Below are 20,815 nucleotides of genomic sequence, written 5' to 3'. Positions count from 1 at the left end.
CCTGCCCCTCCCTTCCCTCTGTTGCCTCCGCCTATCCAATCTTCTGATGCGAGGGTCACTCCAATCAGCAGCTGTTGGAAATAAACTTTCCTCAGGCTCACATGCTGTGGAGGAGGGGGAGGGGTCTAGCTGTTCCGTTTGCCTGGGCATGGAGTCAGGGCTGGGGCCGGGAGATTCTCCTTCTTCTGCAGTTTGTGTGGGCATGGAGCCAGGACTTGGGCCGGGAGGCATACATTCCTCAGTGTTCGGGAGCAGGTAAGAAGGCCCTGGCTGCTCTGAGGGCGTGCAAGACACAACAACAACTGAGCAAGAAAGATCGTAAAATAGGGCAAAAAAACTCACTTAACTTTCTTAGGTTGCAATGGGAAATTTGGGCTCAGCTGAGGTCGTAAATCAAGGACTTACCTGTATACACACTCTTTCCAATTTAGCCAGGTCTGTTTGCACATTGTGCACATGGCAAGAGGCGCCTGAACCGGTGTAAACCGGTAGCATTTCACAGCTGCTCCTGACGTATTTTTCCTAACCCTGAGCCTCCTCTCTGTTCCTTATTGCAGCTTTACGCTGGACCAGCACAGGGAAGTTAGCGGGGAAAGCCACTTCTGGGGCAATGTGCAGGATGCAAAACAGCCAGGCAACCCCCAGGCTCGATCATTGGGGCATTCGGATCGCCAGGCAGCGGCCGGAGCATCTGGCCCGGACTTGAAGAAACTGCCCCACCGGGACTTCAGCTCCATGCAGATGCGGTTGGTCCATCTGGACCTCAAAGGGGCAGCTCCTAAAGTATCCTACCTGGAGCAGGTGAGTTGCAATGTGAGCAGGACCCCAGGGAGGCGGGATTGTATCTAACCCTCATTTCCAAGTACCTAAGATAGTGATGGCGAACCTTTTGGGCTGTGCGTGCCCAAAAAATCAGAAAATGTCTTAACTTGACTCTTCTGGTATGTCCCTCCCCAACAACAACACCCCCCTTCACAATTCATTACATATTTATTTATTTTTTTAAAAAAATACAGTTCAATCATATGTGGTGCTATCTATTACATAAAGAAATGTCAAATAATTACAAGTAAAACAAAGTCATTTTTGAAGTAGCGCTTTCGAGAATAATTGTTGTCAAGTGTTGGTGAGCACTATTGTGTCACCAAAACATGGCTTGTCCCACATGTCATAGGTTTGCCCTCCTCTTTCTAAGAACCACTTGTTCTACAGACACTTGTTTTGTGGCCCTTTGTGACACAAAAAAGCTGTGCGTGTGTAATTTGCTTAGAGTTTTTTTTTGTTAGTTCACTACCCTCACTACAGACATATATTTAGAAACACATGCCTCTTCCCATAATAATAATAATCTAGATTTGTCAGTCTTTAAAGGAAAAAAACCCTACATCTGAAAGATACACCTGTACAGCCATGAAACAATTGCAGGTGTTTTCATTTCCAAAAACTCCCTTTCAATCAAGGTGGTTAGACTGCAGGAAAAAGAGAAAACTCACGGTGACTCATGTCCATATCTGGTTTCATTCTTTCCTGGAGTGAGCAGGTCTTCCTGTACCAGTCAGGTTTGTCTGTTTATCAGATGAATATTTCACCTTTTAGGAGCTATTTTGGGTTCTCCTAACCTTTAAAACACGGTAGCTGAGCGGCTAAGACACTGAGCTTGTCAATCGAAAGGTCGGCAGTTCAGCAGTTCGAATCCCTCATGCCGCATAACGGGGTGAGTTCCCGTTCCTTCTCCCAGCTTCTGCCAACCTAGCAGTTCGAAAGCACATAAACAATGCAAGTAGAAAACCAGGCACCACCTTTGGTGGGAAGGTAACAGCGTTCCGTGTGCCTTTGGCATTTAGTCATGCCGGCCACATGACCACAGAGACGTCTTCAGATAGCGCTGGCTCTTCGGCTTAGAAACGGAGATGGGAATGACTAACACACATGTGCGAGGGAACCTTTACCTTTTTAACCTTTAAAAAGGTGGGAAGTGGTTCTGAGAGGAAAAAGTTTAAGAAACACTGCTCTAAATGAAAGAGTGAAGAGACTGATCTAGACAGCCTTGAACCATGAACTGATATAAAGTTCATAAAATAAACTGAAATAAATAAGATGGAATTTAACAGAGAAATGTAAAGTTCTACGCTGCATATGCAGAGGAAAGTGGTAAGGGGCACATTTGGGACAGAAAAAGGCTGGGTTGATGGAGTAGAAAGGATTTGAGTGTCCTTGTCCAATGCAGGAGCCAGGAACATGATGCAGGTACTCAAGAGTCTAGTGAAAAGAAAGTCTCGGGGTGATATGATAGCAGTGTTCCAGTATTTGAGCTGCCACAAAGAAGAGGGGGTGGGTCCATCTATTTTCCAAAGCACCAGAAGGCAAGACAAGAAGCCATGGATAGAAACCAATCAAGGAGAGAAGCAACCTGGAATTAAGGAGAAACTTCCTAACAGCGAAAACACTGGAAAGTAAGAAAGTTCCAGGGATGAAGCTCCCACAACTTCCGAAGGCAACTTCTATTCCGTTGGTTGATTGCTCTCACTGTCAGAAAATTTCTCCTTATTTCCAAGTTGAATCTCTTCTTGTTCAGTTTCTATCCATTAGTCCTTTTCTGGCCTACGGGTGCTTTGGAAAATAGTTTGACCCCCTCCTCTCTGTGGCAGCCCCTCAAGTATTGGAAGACTGCTATCCTGTCTCCCCTGGTCCTTCTAGACTAGCCATGCCCAGTTCCTGCAACCATTCATTGTATGTTTTAATCTACAGTCCCCTAATCATCCTGGTTGCTCTTCTCTGCACTCTTTCCAGAGTCTCAACATCTTCTTTATAGTGTGGTGACCAAAATTGGATACAGTACTCTAGGTGTGGTCTTATTAAGGCTTTATAGAGTGGTGTTAGTACCTCCCTTGATCTTGATTGTATCCCTCCGTTAATGCAATTTAGGATTGCATCGGCTTTTTTGGCTGCCGCCACACACTGTTGACTCGTATTTAATTGGTTGGCCACTAAAACTCCAAGATCCCTCTCACAGTTACTGCTATTAAGCCTGGTTTCACCTGGTCTATATTTGTACTTTTGGTTTTTCTTGCCTAAGAAAATGACTTGGGGTGGCACAGTGATTAGAGTGCAGTACTACGGGCTACTTCTGCTGACTGCCAGCAGTTTGGCAGTTCAAACCTCACCAGGCTCAAGGTTGACTCAGCCTTCCATCCTTCTGAGGTGGGTAAAATGAGGACCCAGATTGTTGGGGGCAAGAGGCTGACTCTGTAAACCGCTGAGAAAGGGCGGTAAAGCACTGTGAAGCAGTATATAAGTCTAAGTGCTATTGCTCTTCCTTCCTTCCTTCCTTCCCTCCCTCCCTCCCTCTTATTTTCTTTCTCATTCTCCTTCCTGGTGGTGCAGTGGTTAGAATGCAGTATTGGAGGTTAACTCTGCCCACTGCCAGGAGTTTGATCTTGACTGGCTCAAGGTTGACTCAGCCTTCCATCCTTCCGAGGTGGGTAAAATGAGGACCCAGATTGTTGCGGGCAAGAAGCTGACTCTGTAAACCGCTTAGAGAGGGCTGTGAAGCAGTATATAAGTCTAAGGGCTACTGCTTTTGTGTGGGCCTCCCCCGTCAGTCTGGATTCTTTGTGATCCTCTGGGTGAGTCTTCACAGTTTCCATGGCAGCTTTTTTTTTTTTGACATTTCTTTCCTCCTAGGGCAAAGAGAGAAGGATTGGGCCAAATCCCCCAACCGGCTTCGTGCTCAAAACAGAACTAGAACTCAGGTCTCCCAATATAGAGTCCAGGCCTTTGGCTACATCCAACTGCCTATTAGCAATAATCTGTAATTGTAATCACATTACAGAATTCCCCCAAATGGCAATACAAGTAGTGCTTGACTTAACGACCACAATCAAGCCCCAAATTTCTGTTAAGTGCAACGTTTGTTAAGTGAGTTTTGCCCCATTTTACGACGGTGATCAAGTGAATGACGGCTGTTGATAAGTTAGCAACGTGGTTGTTAAGTGGATCTGGCTTCCCTATTGACTTTGCTTGCCAGAAGGTTGCCAAAGGGCATCACGTGACCCCCGGGACCCTTCAATGGTCATAAGACTGAACCAGTTGCCAAGCCTCTGAATTTCGATCACGTGAGAATGCTGCAATGGTCATAACTCTGAAAAACGGTCCTAAGTCACTTTTTTTCAGGGCCACTGTGGCTTCGAACGGTCACAAAATGAACTGTTGTAAGTCGAGGACTACCTGTAGAGAATAAACCAGATACTAACCAGGATTTTGCAGAACAGAAATTAATCATGCAGAGAGAGACTCGAACCCAACCCCACTGTGATGTCCTGGCCAACTTCCTTTGGGATTGTCGAACTTCTCAAGACGGTCTATGCCAGTGATGGCTAACCTTTTCCGGACCAAGTGCCCAAAGCATGGACGTGTATGTGCAAATGCGTGCGCGTGTGCCCAACCCCCCAAAATATAATGCGTGTGCGGCCCCTGCCCCCACGCGCTCTCCCTGCCCCCACCCATGTGCACGTGGCCCCCTGCACACATCCCACCCATGCACACGTGGCCCCCTTATGCACCTTATGTATGTGCACGTGGGGCCCCCCCTACACACACACCACTCTCGCGCATGCACGGAAGAGACCTGAAGACCACTGGCGGGAGGCGCACACACATGCACAGAAGAGTTGAACTGGGGCGATGGCTCGCTTGCCATCAGAGAGGGTGCTGTGTGCCACCGGTTCGCCATCAGGGGTCTATGCAGCCACAAGGACTAGAGGCATCGTTACATGATGTTTCAGTATACCTGTGTTAGTTATCTAAGTAGATTTTGCATCCAGGAATAAATCCTCCGCTTTGGCAAAGGAGCTGCTGGGTGTGTGAGATGAAAGTGTCCAGCTGCATCTGTTGAGAGGCCTGAAAACTGCTTCTGGGATCCTTTGCGGGCTTGGTGGTTGCAAGAGGGGAGGCTGAGAAGTTGCCAGTTGGGCCAAAGGTCTCCTGTAAGTGGCTGGGACTCCTCGTGGAGGGTCCCCTGGGCTGCTAGTTGGGGGTGAAAGGAGACGGCCTCCCCTCTTCCCTCCCTGCTGGATTCTGCTTATTCTCCCCCTCCCTCCCCTCCCCAGTGCTGAGCTGCTCTCACAGTCCTTGTGTCTCCTCCTCCTGCGCAGATCTTCCCACTCTTCTCCAAGATGGGGGCCAATGGGGTCCTGATTGAGTACGAAGACATGTTTCCCTTCAAGGGAGAACTGGAGATCCTCAGGTCTCCCTATGCTTACAGGTAAGGCCAACTGGAAGGCTTTGGCAAGCGCTGAGGGGAGAGATGGAGGAGCTAGGCCAGGTGTGGCTCTGGCCCTCTAAGGCAGGGGTCTCCAACCTTGGCCATTTTTAGACTGGTGGACTTCAACTCCCAGAATTCCTCAGCCAGCAAGCAGGGTTCTCCAACCTTGGCAACTTTAAGACTGGTGGACTTCAACTCCCAGAATTGAACTCTCAGCTCTGGGAGTTGAAGTCCACCAGTCTTATAGTTGCCAAGGTTGGAGACCCCTGCTCTAAGGAAGTGAAGATCCTCAAGCTCAGAAACGGTTCTGTGTAGCGTGCCTAGAGTCGCCGAAATGGAGTGGTGGGGGGGAGAAGGGGAACTCAGAGCTCATCTGCCATGTTCTCAGCGGTGTGTGGGCATCGGTGTTTCACAACGGGCTGTGCAATCACCTTGAGTTGGTTTAATGAGTAGCCCAGAAAGCCAATAGCACATTCCTTTGGTTGATTCAAGGAGGGTGGGGGGGAATGTATTTGTTTTTACTGCAAGGGGAGGGGGGGTATGTCACATGCATCCAGCCAGCACCCTTTCAGGGCTGCCTGCATTTCGAGATGGGATGTGCATGTGTGTGTATTTTGTGGATTTGAGAAGAATCTTAAAACAGCAAAATGGATGAAATTCAGGTCTCCCCACCTCTCTCTTTAAAAAAAAACGACTCACCTCTGCAGGGCCCCTTTGTAACCAGGCCTAATCATGGTTAGCAAGTGGTTCTCTTGCTGTATCACTTTTGCAAATGGAAGTGGTGCCCCCCCTCTCCTGTCCTCCTTTCACACACACACACCCCATTTCCTTCCTGGATCCAGGTTCATGGCCCGCTTTGAATATCCTGAGCTGTCATGGATTTGTGCAGGAAATGGGGTCTCTGACGTCCCCCCCCCTTCCTCAAGATGTGCTGCCCGAAGCCAGAACCTCTCATTGAGATGGGCAAAGCAATCCCTTTGGGTGGTCTTAGCAGGCCCCCCTCCCTCTCCTCTCATCCCTGCTGGGATCCAGGGCAGGGCTGGCCCAGTGCTGACTGCTGTTTTTCTCTCTTGACAGTGAAGAAGACGTCTCGAAGATCCAGGAGTTGGCAGGCCTCAATAAACTGGAAATAATCCCGTTAGTACAGACTTTCGGGCACGTGGAGGTAGGAGCTGCCGGCTGTCCTTAATTTGTCCCCTGTGCGCTTTTTGAGGAATGGCCTCTGTGGTTTTGCACACATACCGCGGTCGCACTCTTTGATGTGTGCACGTGAGGCTTGAGTTGAATGGGCTCCAGCTGAGACAAGGAGGACACGCAGCTGTGGCTCAGCCGTGGCCAACAAATTGTTCTGGCGTTTCAACAACACACTGTAGTTGCCGAGAGAATTAAACCCTCTTTCTGGTTTTGTGCAATCCATCCAACCATCAACCCAACCGAATAGGATGGATTTGCATAATATGCGCCAGCTACAAAGTCTAAACCAGGCTAACTTGAACTCAGTTGGCGGGTTCTTTTGTTTAAACTGCCGTGATTTTATTTATTTATTTATTATTATTTGAATTTATATACCGCCCTATCTCCCAAAGGACTCAGGGCGGTTCACAGGCATATAAAACATCAATATACAAATTAAAATAATCCTTAAAAAACTTATTCTAGCGCCCGAATTATTAAAAATAGAAATATAAATATAAAATATAAATATTAAAATCAATTTAAAACCCCTCTAAATTTAAAATCTAAGCCAGTCCTGCACAGGTGAATAAATGTGTCTTGAGCTCGCGACGGAAGGTTCGAAGGTCAGGAAGTTGACGGAGTCCTGGGGGGAGTTCGTTCCAGAGGGTGGGAGCCCCCACAGAGAAGGCCCTTCCCCTGGGTGTCGCCAAACGACACTGCCTAGCTGACGGCACCCTGAGGAGTCCCTCTGTGAGAGCGCACGGTCGGTGAGAGGTATCTGGTCGCAGTAGGCGGTCCCAGATAACCCGCCCTATGCCATGGAGCGCTTTAAAGGTGGTCACCAAAACCTTGAAGCGCACCCGAAGGCCACAGGTAGCCAGTGCAGCCTGCGCAGGATGGGTGTTATGCGGGAGCCACGAGGGCCCCTCTATCACCCGCGCAGCCGCATTCTGGACTAACTGCAGCCTCCGGATGCCCTTCAAGGGAAGCCCCATGTAGAGAGCGTTGCAGTAATCCAGGCGAGACGTCACAAGAGCGTGAGTGACCGTGCATAGGGCCTCCCGGTCCAGAAAGGGGCGCAACTGGCGCACCAGGCGAACCTGGTAGAACGCTCTCCTGGAGACGGCCGTCAAATGATCTTCTAGAGACAGCCGTCCACCCAGGAGGACGCCTAAGTTGCGCACCCTCTCCATCGGGGCCAATGACTCGCCACCGATGGTCAGCCGCGGATTTAGCTGACTGTACCGGGATGCCGGCATCCACAGCCACTCTGTCTTGGAGGGATTGAGCTTGAGCCTGTTTCTCCCCATCCAGACCCGTCGGCCTCCAGGCACCGGGACAGCACTTGATAGCTTCGTTGGGGTGGTCGGTGTGGAAAAGTACAGCTGGGTGTCATCCGCACAGCTGGTACCTCACACGAACCCACTGATGATCTCACCCAGCGGCTTCATGTAGATGTTGAACAGAAGGCGAGAGGATCGATCCCCGCGGCACCCCACAAGTGAGGCGCCTCGGGCCGACCTCTGCCCCTGTCAACACCGACTGCGACCGGTCGGAGAGATAGGAGGAGAACCACCGATAACGGTGCCTCCCACTCCCAATCCCTCCAACCGCGCAGCAGGATACCATGGTCGATGGTATCGAAAGCCGCTGAGAGGTCTAATAGGACCAGGGCAGAGGAACAACCCCTATCCCTGGCCCTCCAGAGATCATCCACCAACGCGACCAAAGCCGCTCCGTGCTGTAACCGGGCCGAAACCGGACTGGAACGGGTCTAGATAGACAGTTTCATCCAGGTGTAAGGGAAACTGATATGCCACCATACTCTCAACAACCTTCGCGGCAAGGTTGAGACCGGACGATTATTACCTAAGACAGTCGGGTCCAGGGAAGGATACTTGCGGTGGAGCGTCACCACCGTCTCTTTCAAGGCGGCCTGAAATACACCCTCCACCAAAGAAGCGCTTCTAATCACCTGGAGCCAGCCTCGTGTCACCTCCTACGTGGCCAGCACCAACCAGGAGGCACGGGTCCAGTAAACATGTGGTGGCATTCAGCCTCCCCAACAACCTGTCCATGTCCTCGGAGCAACAGGGTCAAACTCATCCCATAAAATGTCACCAAGACCACCCTCAGCCGTCTCACCAGATCACCGCAATCTTGGTCCAAACCATCCCGGTTGAACGATTTTATCGTATAGATAACGTTAAACTCCTCAGCACGTCCCTGCACGGGTCATCCCGCCCCTGGTGTAGGAGGGAGCGGGTCACCCAAACAGGGCGGCTGGGCGGTTATCTGCCGATGCAATGAGGGAGGAGGCGAGCTACGCCGCTTCCTCAATGCCACTAGGTAAGTCCTAGTATAGGACTTCACTAGTGTCCGATCAGCTTCTGAACGGCTAGACCTCCAGGAACTCTCTAGGCGCCTTCTCCGCGCTCATCCTCTCAGCTCCTCGGAGAACCAAGGAGCCGGTTGGGACCTGCGCCGGGTCAGAGGCCGCAAAGGCACGACCGGTCTAAGGCCCCGCCGCGGCCCGTTCCCAGGCCGCAACAAGTTCCTCAACCGAGCCGTGAGCCAGACTCTCAGGAAATGGCCCAAGCTCCGTCCGAACCCTCCGGGTCCATCAGGCGCCTGGGACGGAACCAACGTGTCGGCTCCGTCTCCCTGCGTGGTGAATGGCGGTCAGAAAGTCCAGGCGAAGAGAGTGATCTGACCATGACAAAGGTTCAGTGACTATTTCCTTTAAGTCCAGATCTCTCAACCACTGACCAGAGACAAAAATCAGGTCCAGAGTGCCACCCCCAATGTGAGTAGGGCCATCAACTACTTGGGTCAGGTCCAAGGCCGTCATGGAAGCCATGAACTCCCGAGCTGCTGTCGATGACGAGCCGGACGATGGCAAGTTAAAGTCCCCCATGACTAAAAGTCTGGGGGTCTCAACTGCCACCCCGGCCAGCACCTCCAGGAGCTCGGGCAGGGCTGTGGTCACGCAGCAAGGAGCCAGGTACGTGATCAGCAAACCCATCTGGCACCTATGACCCCATCTCACAAAGAGGGATTCGCACCCGGCAATCTGAGGTACAGTGGTCTCCCTCGGCTCTAGGCTCTCTCTAATCACAACCGCCACCCCCCCACCCCTACCCTGGGCCCTCGGCTGATGAAATGCACGGAAACCCGGTGGGCACATCTCAACAAGGGGCAGTAGGTCAAATTCTCTGATTTCACCTGCTGATTTTCATTTGGGAGTCTTTTTCCCCTCTGCCTCTTGTTCCTCAGAATTAGTTGTGGACCACAGTGAAGATCACGCTGTATAAAATCTACGAGAGATGCTGGCTGCGGGGACAGCTAAAATAGGCTCAACGAAAAGCATATGTGCCGCTTAATAAAACCTGTTGGTTGGAAAAGGTGCTGGAAGACCCCTGAATTCTGCCCAATAGAGTCATAAACCAAAGCGGAGGCCTGGCCTACCCCATTTTGCTCTAGCCTGTGAATAAGGCTGGTGGCTCCCCTGTTGGAAATGAATTCAGCCAACAAGCATGGGTCAATGAATATAAAGAGATTTTATTTTAAAAATAATAATAAAAGCAATTTTGCAAAATAGGGTGGTATCCCAGCAGAGACCTCAACAGAGGTGTTTGAGCCAGGAAGGCACATCTAAAATTTCAAAAGCATTACATTTTATAGTTCCCTAGCCCGATGTCCCCCCATTGCCCTTCCTACAATCGGACCCAGTGACCGATCCCTACTAATCCGCTACACCTTCAGAGACAACATCATCTCTTTCTCTAATTTCATGTTCATCAACACCTCCCTAGAACTCCCCATAAAATATTTTGCAAGCACGGCTCTTCCTTATCTCTATTGCCCTGGCATTAAGGAATTTCTCTTTAGCTGGGCCACTTTCTAACCGGCCTCAAACAAAGAAGATTTATTCTAACACAACATTGTTACATTTTCAGCATGTCTTTTCTCCAACTATCTTAAAGCAGAACCATGTCTAACAAATTTAGCAGAGTAACAGAACTGGAAGGGACCCTGCAGGTCATCCAATCCACCCCCCTGCCTAAGCAAAATTGAATCTCCGCTTATATGCATTTATAACCATACTATTTTATTTTTGAATTTTCTCATATCCTACATCCCCAACTAAACAAAGTAAGTTGGGGGATGCAACCTGCTGGAGATGGGCTGCACATCAGAGCAAGTATCCAAAGATGGCTCTCTAAGCCAGGGGTCTCCAACCTTGGCAACTTTCAGACTTGTGGACTTCAACTCCCAGAATTCCTCAGCCAGCTTTGCTCAGCCAGCTTTGTTTCTGGGAGTTGAAGTCCACAAGTCTGAAAGTTGCCAAGGTTGGAGACCCCTGCTCTAAGCAGAGTGACAGCACCTGATTCCTCAATCTGAGGGGATAAACATGAGAGCAGAACCAGATCCAGCAAAAGGTTTTATTTTATTTCTTTTTTTAATTTAGTTTATTTTTAGTTTATTTAGTTTATTTAGTTTAGTTTATTTAGTTTATTTTTAGTTTATTTAGTTTATTTTCAATATAAAAGAATGAAAAAGAATCTGCCATGAGCAATTTAATACTTATTGGGAGGCCACAAGAGCAGCTGATCGATGATAGTTTAGAAAAAGGTTGTTTATTTATTTATTTTTTTAAAATAAAGGTAATCCTTGATTTATGACCACGGCTGAGCCCAAATGGGCTAAGTGGGCTAACATTGGTTGGGTGAGCTTTGCCCTGTTTTAGGACCTTTCTTGCCACGGTTGCTAAGTGAATCACTGCAGTTTGTTAAGTTAGTAACAGGTTGTAAAGTGAGCCTAGCTTCCCTATTGACTGCTTGTCAGAAGGTCGTAAAAGGGGATCCTGGGACACTGCAACCGGTCATAGATAGGAGTCAGTTGCCAAGCGGCTGGATTTTGATCACATGATCTTGGGGATGCTGCAGTAGTCATAAGTGTGAAAAATGTTCATAAGTCACTTTTTTCAGTGCCGTGATACAGTAGTGGTCAAAATCGTGGAAACCTTTTGGGAAAAGTGTATTTTTGGGAAAAGTGTATTTTAATGACACCCTCCTTTTTTTAAAGATAATCCTCTTCCACTGCTGGAATGGCCTGGGAATAGCCCAGACCTTCACCCAATTGGAAATCTATGGAGCCGACTAAAGAAACTGGTTAGTCAGAAGCGACCCAGCAATAAAACCCAGTTAATAGAAACAATCCTGCAATCTTGGTTTCACATTGTAACAGCTGCAGAACTAAAAGACTTGGTTCACTCCATGGGAAGATGTTGTAAGGCCGTAATTCATGCTAAAGGTGACCCAACGAAGTATTCACTGACATGAGGATAATTTTTGTATGTCTCATTTTTTCTATGGGGATCATTTTTGTATATCTTGTTTTTTCTAGGTGTTTCACTTTTCTTCATTATACTGTAACTGCTATTTGAATAGCAAATCCTTCATAAAAGTTATTGCATTACATTCTTGATTAAATTATCTTTCCTTTTTTTTTTTTTTTATTAAAAAAGTTTTACAACAATTGAATTTTTCCCCCTCCCCCCCTCCCTCCTAAACCCCCCTCCCCCCCCCGGACTTCCCGGAGCAAACACAAGGTATAGTTCCTTAAACAAAACAGTCATACATTAAACTTTTTAAAATCTAACACAATTATAATCTTTCTCTCACATAACCTGACTTCTTCCATTAAAATCAAAATAACATCCTTCATTCAAAAGCAATCCGAAATTTCTTAATCTGATATCTATTTGAATATAATCAATCCAGTTCTTCCATTCATTTAAATATTTTTCTTGAGTACTGTCTTTCAGGAAGGCTGAGATTTTAGCCATCTCAGCCAAATTGGAAACTTTCAATATCCATTCTTCTATTGTGGGTAATTCTTTTTTCTTCCAATATTGTCCAATCAACAGTCGTGCTGCTGTTATTAAGTTCAGAATCAACTTAGTCTCAATCACTGTACAGTCCGTTGTTATTCCCAAAAGGAAAAATTGCGGTAGAAACTTTATCTTCTTCTTCAAAACATTCTGCATAATCCACCAGATTCTTATCCAGAAAGACTTAATTTTCTTACAAGTCCACCATACATGAAAATATGTAGCATCATCACAATTACATCTCCAACATTTCGCTTGTATATGGAAGAACTGGATTGATTATATTCAAAATAGATATCGGATTAAGAAATTTCGGATTGCTTTTGAATGAAGGATGTTATTTTTGATTTTAATGGAAGAAGTCAGGTTATGTATGGAAAGATAATTTAATCATTTAATTTAATTAATTAATTGATTAAATTATCTTTCCATTGATATATAATTTTATGGTACTACTCCAAAAAAAGTGGTGTTATTAGCTAATTTTAGAAAATACACTTTTCCCAAAAGGTTTCCACAATTTTGGCCACTACTGTAACTTTGAATGCTCACTAAATGAACTGTTATAAGTCTAGGATTACCTATATATAAGTAATTGAGAATTTGAAGAGGACCTTCATTGAGAAGTTAATAGCTTACCAAAACTTGCAAATGGCGTTTTGTGGTGGGATTGGAAATTCTGTGACTGCATCTCTGGCTTTTTTCTTTTTTGGTAAAAATTGATTTCTCTTGTGGCTAAAGGGATTGGCAAAGGGCGTTCTTGCTATCTAATCATATAGTAAATTGCAAAGAGAGGTTAAAAAAAGTTGATAATAGCCCCCAAATGCTGCTGATGCAATCTCCTTTTTTGAAACAAAAGTATTTCATGGTGAATATAAAGACATAAAAGAGATTATGCACGTTCTACTAGTAAGAACTTTGTAAATGAGCTAGGAATTCCTGGGTTGAGAGTTAACATAACATAACATAACATCAGAGTTGGAAGGGACCTTGGAGGCCTTCTAGTCCAACCCCCTGCCCAGGCAGGAAACTCTACACCATTTCAGACAAATGGCTATCCAACATTTTCTTAAAAATTTCCAGTGTTGGAGCATTCACAACTTCTGAAGGCAAGTCGTTCCACTTATTAATTGTTCTAACTGTCAGGAAATTTCTCCTTAGTTCTAAGTTGCTTCTTTCTTTGATCAGTTTCCACCCATTGCTTCTTGTTCTACCCTCAGGTGCTTTGGAGAACAGCCCAACTCCCTCTTCTTTGTGGCAGCCCCTGAGATATTGGAACACTGCTATCATGTCTCCCCTAGCCCTTCTTTTCATTAAACTAGACATACCCAGTTTCTGCAACCGTTCTTCATATGTTTTAGCCTCCAGTCCCCTAATCATCTTTGTTGCTCTTCTCTGCACTCTTTCTAGAGTCTCAACATCTTTTTTACATCGTGGCGATCAAAACTGGATGCAATATTCCAAGTGTGGCCTTACCAAGGCATTATAAAGTGGTACTAACACTTCACGTGATCTTGATTCTATCCCTCTGTTTATGCAGCCCAGTTGGTCTGCGGTCCTTCCGTGGTACTATTTTGCTGACTAGAGTGGGGTTTTGTGGCTGAAATCCTTAGTAATCAAAACGATTCTATTATTTAAAAGGGAATGTGAAGACCTCCCTGCTTTAGAACAATCTCCTTAAAAGATGGGCAGGAGCTATCTTGGTTTATTTCTGCAGGACTGTTTGTGGGCATAGAGAACCTGCCACTGGTTCAGACTCGCTCCCAGCAGGAACTGTGTCCTGTTTTTTTTTTATTTCATTTTGTCACAACAGTATACACAAACATCAACATAAGAAAATCAACACATTTTAAAAGAAAAATATATATATAAGCAAAAGTATGCAACAATCATGTTAATTTGTTATAACGAAAGGGAACAATAGGACAGGAACGGTAGGCACATTTGTGCTCTTATGCACGCCCCTTATAGTCCTCTTAGGAATGGGGTGAGAGCAATAGTAGACAGTTTTTGGTTGAAGTTTTTGGGATTTTGAGAAGAGACCACAGAGTCAGGTAGTGCGTTCCAAACGTTAACAACTCTGTTACAGAAGTCATATTTTCTGCAATCAAGTTTGAAGCGGTTGACATTAAGTTTGAATCTATTGTTTGCTCTTGTATTATTGCGATTGAAGCTGAAGTAGTCTTTTACAGGAAGGACATTGCAATAGATGATTCTGTGTGTTAAACACAGGTCATGTCGAAGTCAGCGGAGTTCTAAGTTTTCTAATCCCAGGATTTCAAGTCTGGTGGCATAAGGTATTTTGTTGTTTTTGGAGGAGCGAAGAACTCTTCTAGTAAAATATTTCTGAACACGTTCAATTGTATTAATGTTCCCAAGATCTCTACCTCTCTTTCTTTCCAGAATGAAAATAAAATAAGAGTCCCAATCCAGAACAAACTCTTAATTTCCAGCAGTTAAAAACAGTGATGCAGGTAGTCATCCTCAACCTATGACTGATCAGTTGGCGACCATCCAAAGTTATGACGGACCTCTCCAGGCCTGCTTACAAATCGAACTTCCAATGGCCGAGTCCCCCTGAGGTCATGTGATTGCTTTTTGGGCATTGGGCAAGTGGCCCGTATTTATGGCCATTTGCAGATTCCAGCAGTTACTTGACTGCTCTTTATGACTTTTTTTTTAACTGAAAAATACCTTGTGAATGCAATTGTACAATGTATTCACTTAACGACTGCTGCAAAAAAAGGTCTTAAATTGGGTACAATCACTTGGTGACTTGCTTAACGACCGGCATGATTTATGAGTGTAATTCTGAGCTCAACTATGGTCATAAGTCAAGGACTACCTGTCCTTAAACCCTCAAATTGCCTACTACACTCAAGGGTGAGTTAATGATCTTGAGCTATCGCTTCACAAATTTATTCACAACGATACAGACTTATTTCAAAAGCTGAAAATAAATGTGTTTTCAATCGACATGCTCAAATCTGCAATATAGAAATGCAGATTGAAATTAAATAGAAAACGGTAACATGGATTGCTATAGAAGAAGGAATAAAGCAGGAAGTTCGTAATCCATCTGAATTTTCTTTAGAAAATCCAAATCAAGCAATTTGATGAAGATCTCTAGAATCTTCTTTGTCGGCTTTGTCTACTTCCTGTTACTCAAGGAAACAGTCCTGCGTAACATTCTTCCATCTGTGAGTTGTGATAATAGAATAGAATAGAATAGAATAGAATAGAATAGAATTTTTTATTGGTCAAATGTGATTGGACACACAAGGAATTTGTCTTGGTGCATATGCTGTCAGTGTACATAAAAGAAAAGATACCTTCATCAAGGTACAACATTTACAACACAATTGATGGTCAATATATCAATATAAATCATAAGGATTGCCAGCAACAAAGTTACAGTCATACAGTCATAAGTGGAAAGAGATTGGTGATGGGAATGATGAGAAGATTAATAGTAGTGCAGATTTAGTAAATAGTTTGACAGTGTTGAGGGAATTATTTGTTTAGCAGAGTGATGGCGTTCAGGAAGAAACTGTTCTTGTGTCTAGTTGTTCTGGTGTGCAGTGCTCTATAGTGTCATTTTGAGGGTAGGAGTTGAAACAGTTTATGTCCAGGATGCGAGGGATCTATAAATATTTTCACGGCCCTCTTCTTGATTCGTGCAGTATACAGGTCCTCAATGGAAGGCAGGTTGGTAGCAAATAAAAGAACCATTGTAGTTCCAACATATATAAATAAGAGCCAGATTAATGTTAAATTTTTTTATCAGTCAGTAAGGCTTGTTTCATGTGTTTATCCCCCCCCAAAAAAATGAAATGTCAAGAGGATTTTGATTGCAAAGCAAGCTAGAAATAGACAAGGCTGGCCAACACTTACAGCCTCTCTTAATGCTTGAGAAATAGAGTTATAAAAAATAGTTTATATGCAGCTTTCATTGATGTAAAAGCTGTACTTCATTCGGTCTCCCATTTGTTCCCCTTAACAGACTTAAATATCAGCAAACAAAAGACGTTTTGTCAGTAGGAAACAAAATCTTAAAGCCTGGCTATTGAATCTGAACAGGTTTCTACTTGGGTGGATTTTTATAGATTGGGCTTTAATAAAATATGTATCTTTTCTTGCGTTCTGCTGATTTAAAACTCCCTTGTAAAGGTCAGTAGACCAAGTATGCTAAAATATTATCCATCCATCTGTGTCTTTCCCCCAAGTGATGGTGCTGATAGTGGGCTGTTCCTGGAAGGGACAGGAACGTAGGCCAAGCGTGGATATTCCCAGTGAGGACCCCCCCCCCAGGGGTGAAGGTCATCCAGCTGCCCAGCTGCAGGAGCCCTGGGGGTGCAGTGATTAGAATGCAGCATTGAGGGCTGGCTCTGCCCACAGCCAAGAGTTCCATCCTGACTGGCTCAAGGTTGACTCAGCCTTCCATCCTTCCAAGGTCAGTAAAAACCCAATGTCAGGGTTCCAAGTAACAGTCCCAGAAAAAGAGGCCATCTTTTCCTTTGGATCTTCAGGGCTGCCACCCAGTTTGTCGAGGACAAGATGCTGACTCTGTAAACAGCTCAGAGAGGGCTGTAAAGCACTATGAAGCAGTATATAAGTCTAAGCACTATTGTTATTGCTGTTCCCCAGCCAACATGCTGGCTGGGGAATTCTGGGAATTGAAGTTGACAAGTCTTAAAGTTGCCAAGGTTGGGAAACTCTGTTCTAGCCTCTCATGCACAGGGCTACTTCCCAAAAAAGAATGAAAGGTGTCTGCAGGATGTAGTCAAAATGGCAGCCACAGCAGACTGATCAAAGTAATAATATATAATATAACAACAGAGTTGGAAGGGATCTTGGAGGCCTTCTAGTCCAACCCCCTGCCCAGGCAGGAAACCCTACACCACCTCAGTCAGATGGCTGTCCAACATTTTCTTAAAAATTTCCAGTGTTGGAGCATTCATAACTTCTGCAGGCAAGTCGTTCCACTTATTAATTGTTCTAACTGTCAGGAAATTTCTCCTTAGTTCTAAGTTGCTTCTTTCCTTGATCAGCTTCCATCCATTGCTTCTTGTTCTACCCTCAGGTGCCTTGGAGAACAGCCCGACTCCCTCTTCTTTGTGGTAACCCCTGAGATATTGGAACACTGCTATCATGTCTCCCCTAGTCCTTCTTTTCATTAAACTAGACATACCCAGTTCTTGCAACCATTCTTCATATGTTTTAGCCTCAGTCCCCTAATCATCTTTGTTGCTCTTCTCTGCACTCTTTCTAGAGTCTCCACATCTTTTTTACATCGTTGCAACCAAAACTGGATGCTATATTCCAAGTGTGGCCTTACCAAGGCATTATAAAGTGGCACTAACACTTCACGTGATCTTGATTCTATCCCTCTGTTTATGCAGCCCAGAACTGTGTTGGCTTTTTTAGCAGCTGCTGCACACTGCTGGCTCATATCTAAATGGTTATCCACTAGGACTCCAAGATCCCCCTCACAGGTACTACTATTGAGCAAGGTACCACATATACGGTACCTGTGCGTTTTGGTTTTTTTGCCTAAATGTAGAACCTTACTTTTTTCACTGTTGAATTTCATTTTGTTAGATAGCGCCCAGTGTTCAAGTCTGTCAAGATCTTTCTGTAACTTGAGCCTATCTTCTGGAGTGTTGGCTATTCCTGCCAGCTTGGTGTCATCTGCAAATTTGATGAGTTCCTCATCTATCACCTCGTCCAAGTCATTGATGAAGATGTTGAAGAGTACTGGGCCTAAAACAGAACCTTGGGGTACTCCACTGCATACTTCCCTCCATGTGGATATAGTTCCGTTGAGGACTACACGTTGAGTGCGGTTGGTCAGCCAGTTACGAATCCATCTGGTGGTGGTGCTGTCTAACCCAAATTTTTCTACTTTATTTAGTAGTAGGTTATGGTCTACTTTATCAAATGCTTTACTGAAGTCCAAATAAATTATATCGACAGCATTCCTCTGGTCTACTAATTTTGTCATTTTGTCAAAGAATGCAATAAGATTAGTCTGGCATGATCTGTTTTTGACAAACCCATGTTAGCTTTTGGTTATTACTTTGTTTGCTTCTAGGTGTTCGGTGATTCGTTGCTTGATTATCTTTTCCAGAATCTTCCCCGGTATTGAGGTCAGGCTGATAGGTCTGTAGTTTCCTGGATCTGTTTTTTTCCCTTTTTTGAAGATGGGAACTACATCAGCTCTTTTCCAGTCCTCTCGCAGCTCCCCTGTGCTCCAGGATCTTTGAAGGATATAGTTCAGTGGTTCTGAGATCACGTCTGCCAGTTCCTTCAGAACCTTGGGGTGTAATCCATCCGGTCCTGGTGATTTGAACTCGTCTAGGGTAGACAGGTGTTCACTTACCATTTTCTTCAGTATTTTAACTTGTGTTAAAATAGATGCACATAAAATCAGGCAGAGCTTCAACTGCACTGTTATGACTGCCACCCTGACTTTTTTTTTTCTTTTGGTGGACATTCCTGACATCCCACCATTGACCTATAAGATCCCTTCCAACTCTGTTAATCTGTAATCTGTAAAAGATCCTCCCGGAGGAAATCGCTCTGTGAGCTTGCTAGGAGTCAACATCAGCTTGGCACATAATCATATCTCAAACTCTCTGTCTCTCTCTTTGAAATCTGAGACCAAAAACAGTGCAAATAAACAAAAACCCCAGAATGTAAGGAGCTAAAACATCAAGCACTCGAGAATCGAAGCAAGGTTTAAGTATATCGTCTAGATTATCAAAAACCAGGAAATCAAATCCACATATCCCTTTTGTCCAATCTCTGTTGAGCAAACTTTAGCCACCTTTCTGGTTATATGCAGAGATAAGTCCACTAATAAAAAAAAAATACCTTTTCGCCAGCTGGCTGGCCCTGATGAGTAACTACTGAGGGCACAATTAGGTGGGTGTGCCAAGGCTGAGATGTAGGGCACTGCACAAATGGCAGGAAGTTCTCGTGATTTTTTCCCAAGCAAGAAGAGACACTCGTATGCAGGAACCTGATTCTGCCTCTCTTTGCAACCCCAAATGAAGTCTAGGTGGCTAAAAACTTCTCCTGTATAGAAGACACACTGGTGAGGGAGATGGTGGGCTGGAGAAGACTCTCTCTCATGCCACCTGTCCAAGGTGGTGCCTAGAATGCCACTTTCCCAGGAGTGGGCTGCTGGGGGTTCGCAGGGGTTCGGGAGAATCTCTAGCATAGATTCTGTGCAGTTCGGAGAACCCCCAAATCCCACTCCTGGCTGGCCCTTCCCACCCCACCCTGCCTCTCCCAGGAGTCCCCAAGGCAGTCCGTTTTGGAGCAGGTAAGTGCAGGGCTCAGGGAGGGCAAAAAACGGGCCTACCGGAAGTTCGGGAGACCTCATGAGGGCCTCCAGAGCCTGGGGAGGCTGTTTTCGCCCTCCCAGAGGCTTGAGGAAAGCCTCCGGAGCCTGGGGAGGGCAAAAACGCGCCCCCCCTCGCTGTGGTGCAGGAGGCACACCCACCATGGCCACACCCACCCACCCTGCACTTTCCCATACCTGTGGGAGCAGAAATAGAGATGAAAAGTCACCATAGCTTTAATGTGTCTCTTCCCGGAAGAGGCAAAAGTGTCAATAGGACCCAGAATGTCTCTGAGCAATTTCATTTCAGCACTTTAGCTGGCGTGTCCTCCTGGAGGCCTCTGTAAACCTGTGTTTGGTCTCCACCAGCTTTGCTATCAGGTAATCCCAGAGCTCTTAGGCCTTTCAATATGCAGACTTGCCTGCCATAACACAATAGGCTCTGTGGAACCATCAGAATTATTGTCTCTGCAGTGACAAAGCCGTCTCTTAAAGTGGAGACTGCTCACCAGAATTGTAATCTCTTGGTATTTTCATGCTTTAGATCAGGGGTCTCCAATCTTGGCAACTTTAAGCCTGGAGGACTTCAACTCCCAGAATTCCCCAGCCAGAAAAGCAAAGCTGACTGAGGAATTCTGGGAGTTGAAGTCCACAAATCTTAAAAGTGGCCAAGGTTGCAGACCCCTGTTCTGGATCAATGTGGCTGGGGAATTCTGGGAGTTGAAGTCCGCCCATCTCAGAGTTGCCAAGATTGAGAAACTCTGCTGTAGACATTCCCGAGTATTTTAAGTTATCGTTCAGTATCAATATTGCTCATCTTTTAATCCTGATTCCTGCTCCTTTTAATGAGCAAAAGAAATTTAGTTTGGCTTAATTCCTTTCTGGATGTTTGTTGCTCCAGTGACCTGTCCAGGCAAAGAAAAATAGAATATATTTATCAAGAATATAAAGACACTGTGGCTCAGGGGCTAGGATGTTGAGCTTGTCGAACTAAAGGTCGGCAGCTCAGCGGTTCGAATGCCTAGTGTTGCCGTGTAATGGGGTGAGCTCCCGTTACTTGTCCCAGCTTCTGCCAACCTAACAGTTTCAAAAGCACATAAAAATGTAAGTAGAAAAAATAGGGACCACCTTT

General features: G+C 45.5%; 1 protein-coding gene across 4 annotated transcripts in view; it reads left to right on the top strand.

Annotated features, from left to right (window-relative positions):
• Window positions 1–20,815, top strand: part of LOC131185020 (hexosaminidase D-like) — a 52,898-nt gene that overhangs the window by 12,259 nt on the left and 19,824 nt on the right. For all 4 annotated transcript variants that reach the window (XM_058157057.1, XM_058157056.1, XM_058157054.1 and 1 more), the window contains exons 3-5: window positions 558–801; window positions 5,154–5,263; window positions 6,341–6,428. In XM_058157057.1, coding sequence (XP_058013040.1) covers window positions 558–801; window positions 5,154–5,263; window positions 6,341–6,428 — 442 coding nt within the window. The remainder of the gene's footprint in view (window positions 1–557; window positions 802–5,153; window positions 5,264–6,340; window positions 6,429–20,815) is intronic.

The sequence above is a fragment of the Ahaetulla prasina genome, chromosome 14 (assembly GCF_028640845.1).
Source record: "Ahaetulla prasina isolate Xishuangbanna chromosome 14, ASM2864084v1, whole genome shotgun sequence".
Taxonomy (NCBI): domain Eukaryota; kingdom Metazoa; phylum Chordata; class Lepidosauria; order Squamata; family Colubridae; genus Ahaetulla; species Ahaetulla prasina.
Note: the sequence above shows the minus strand (reverse complement) of the source record. Positions and strands in the feature narration are given on the sequence as shown.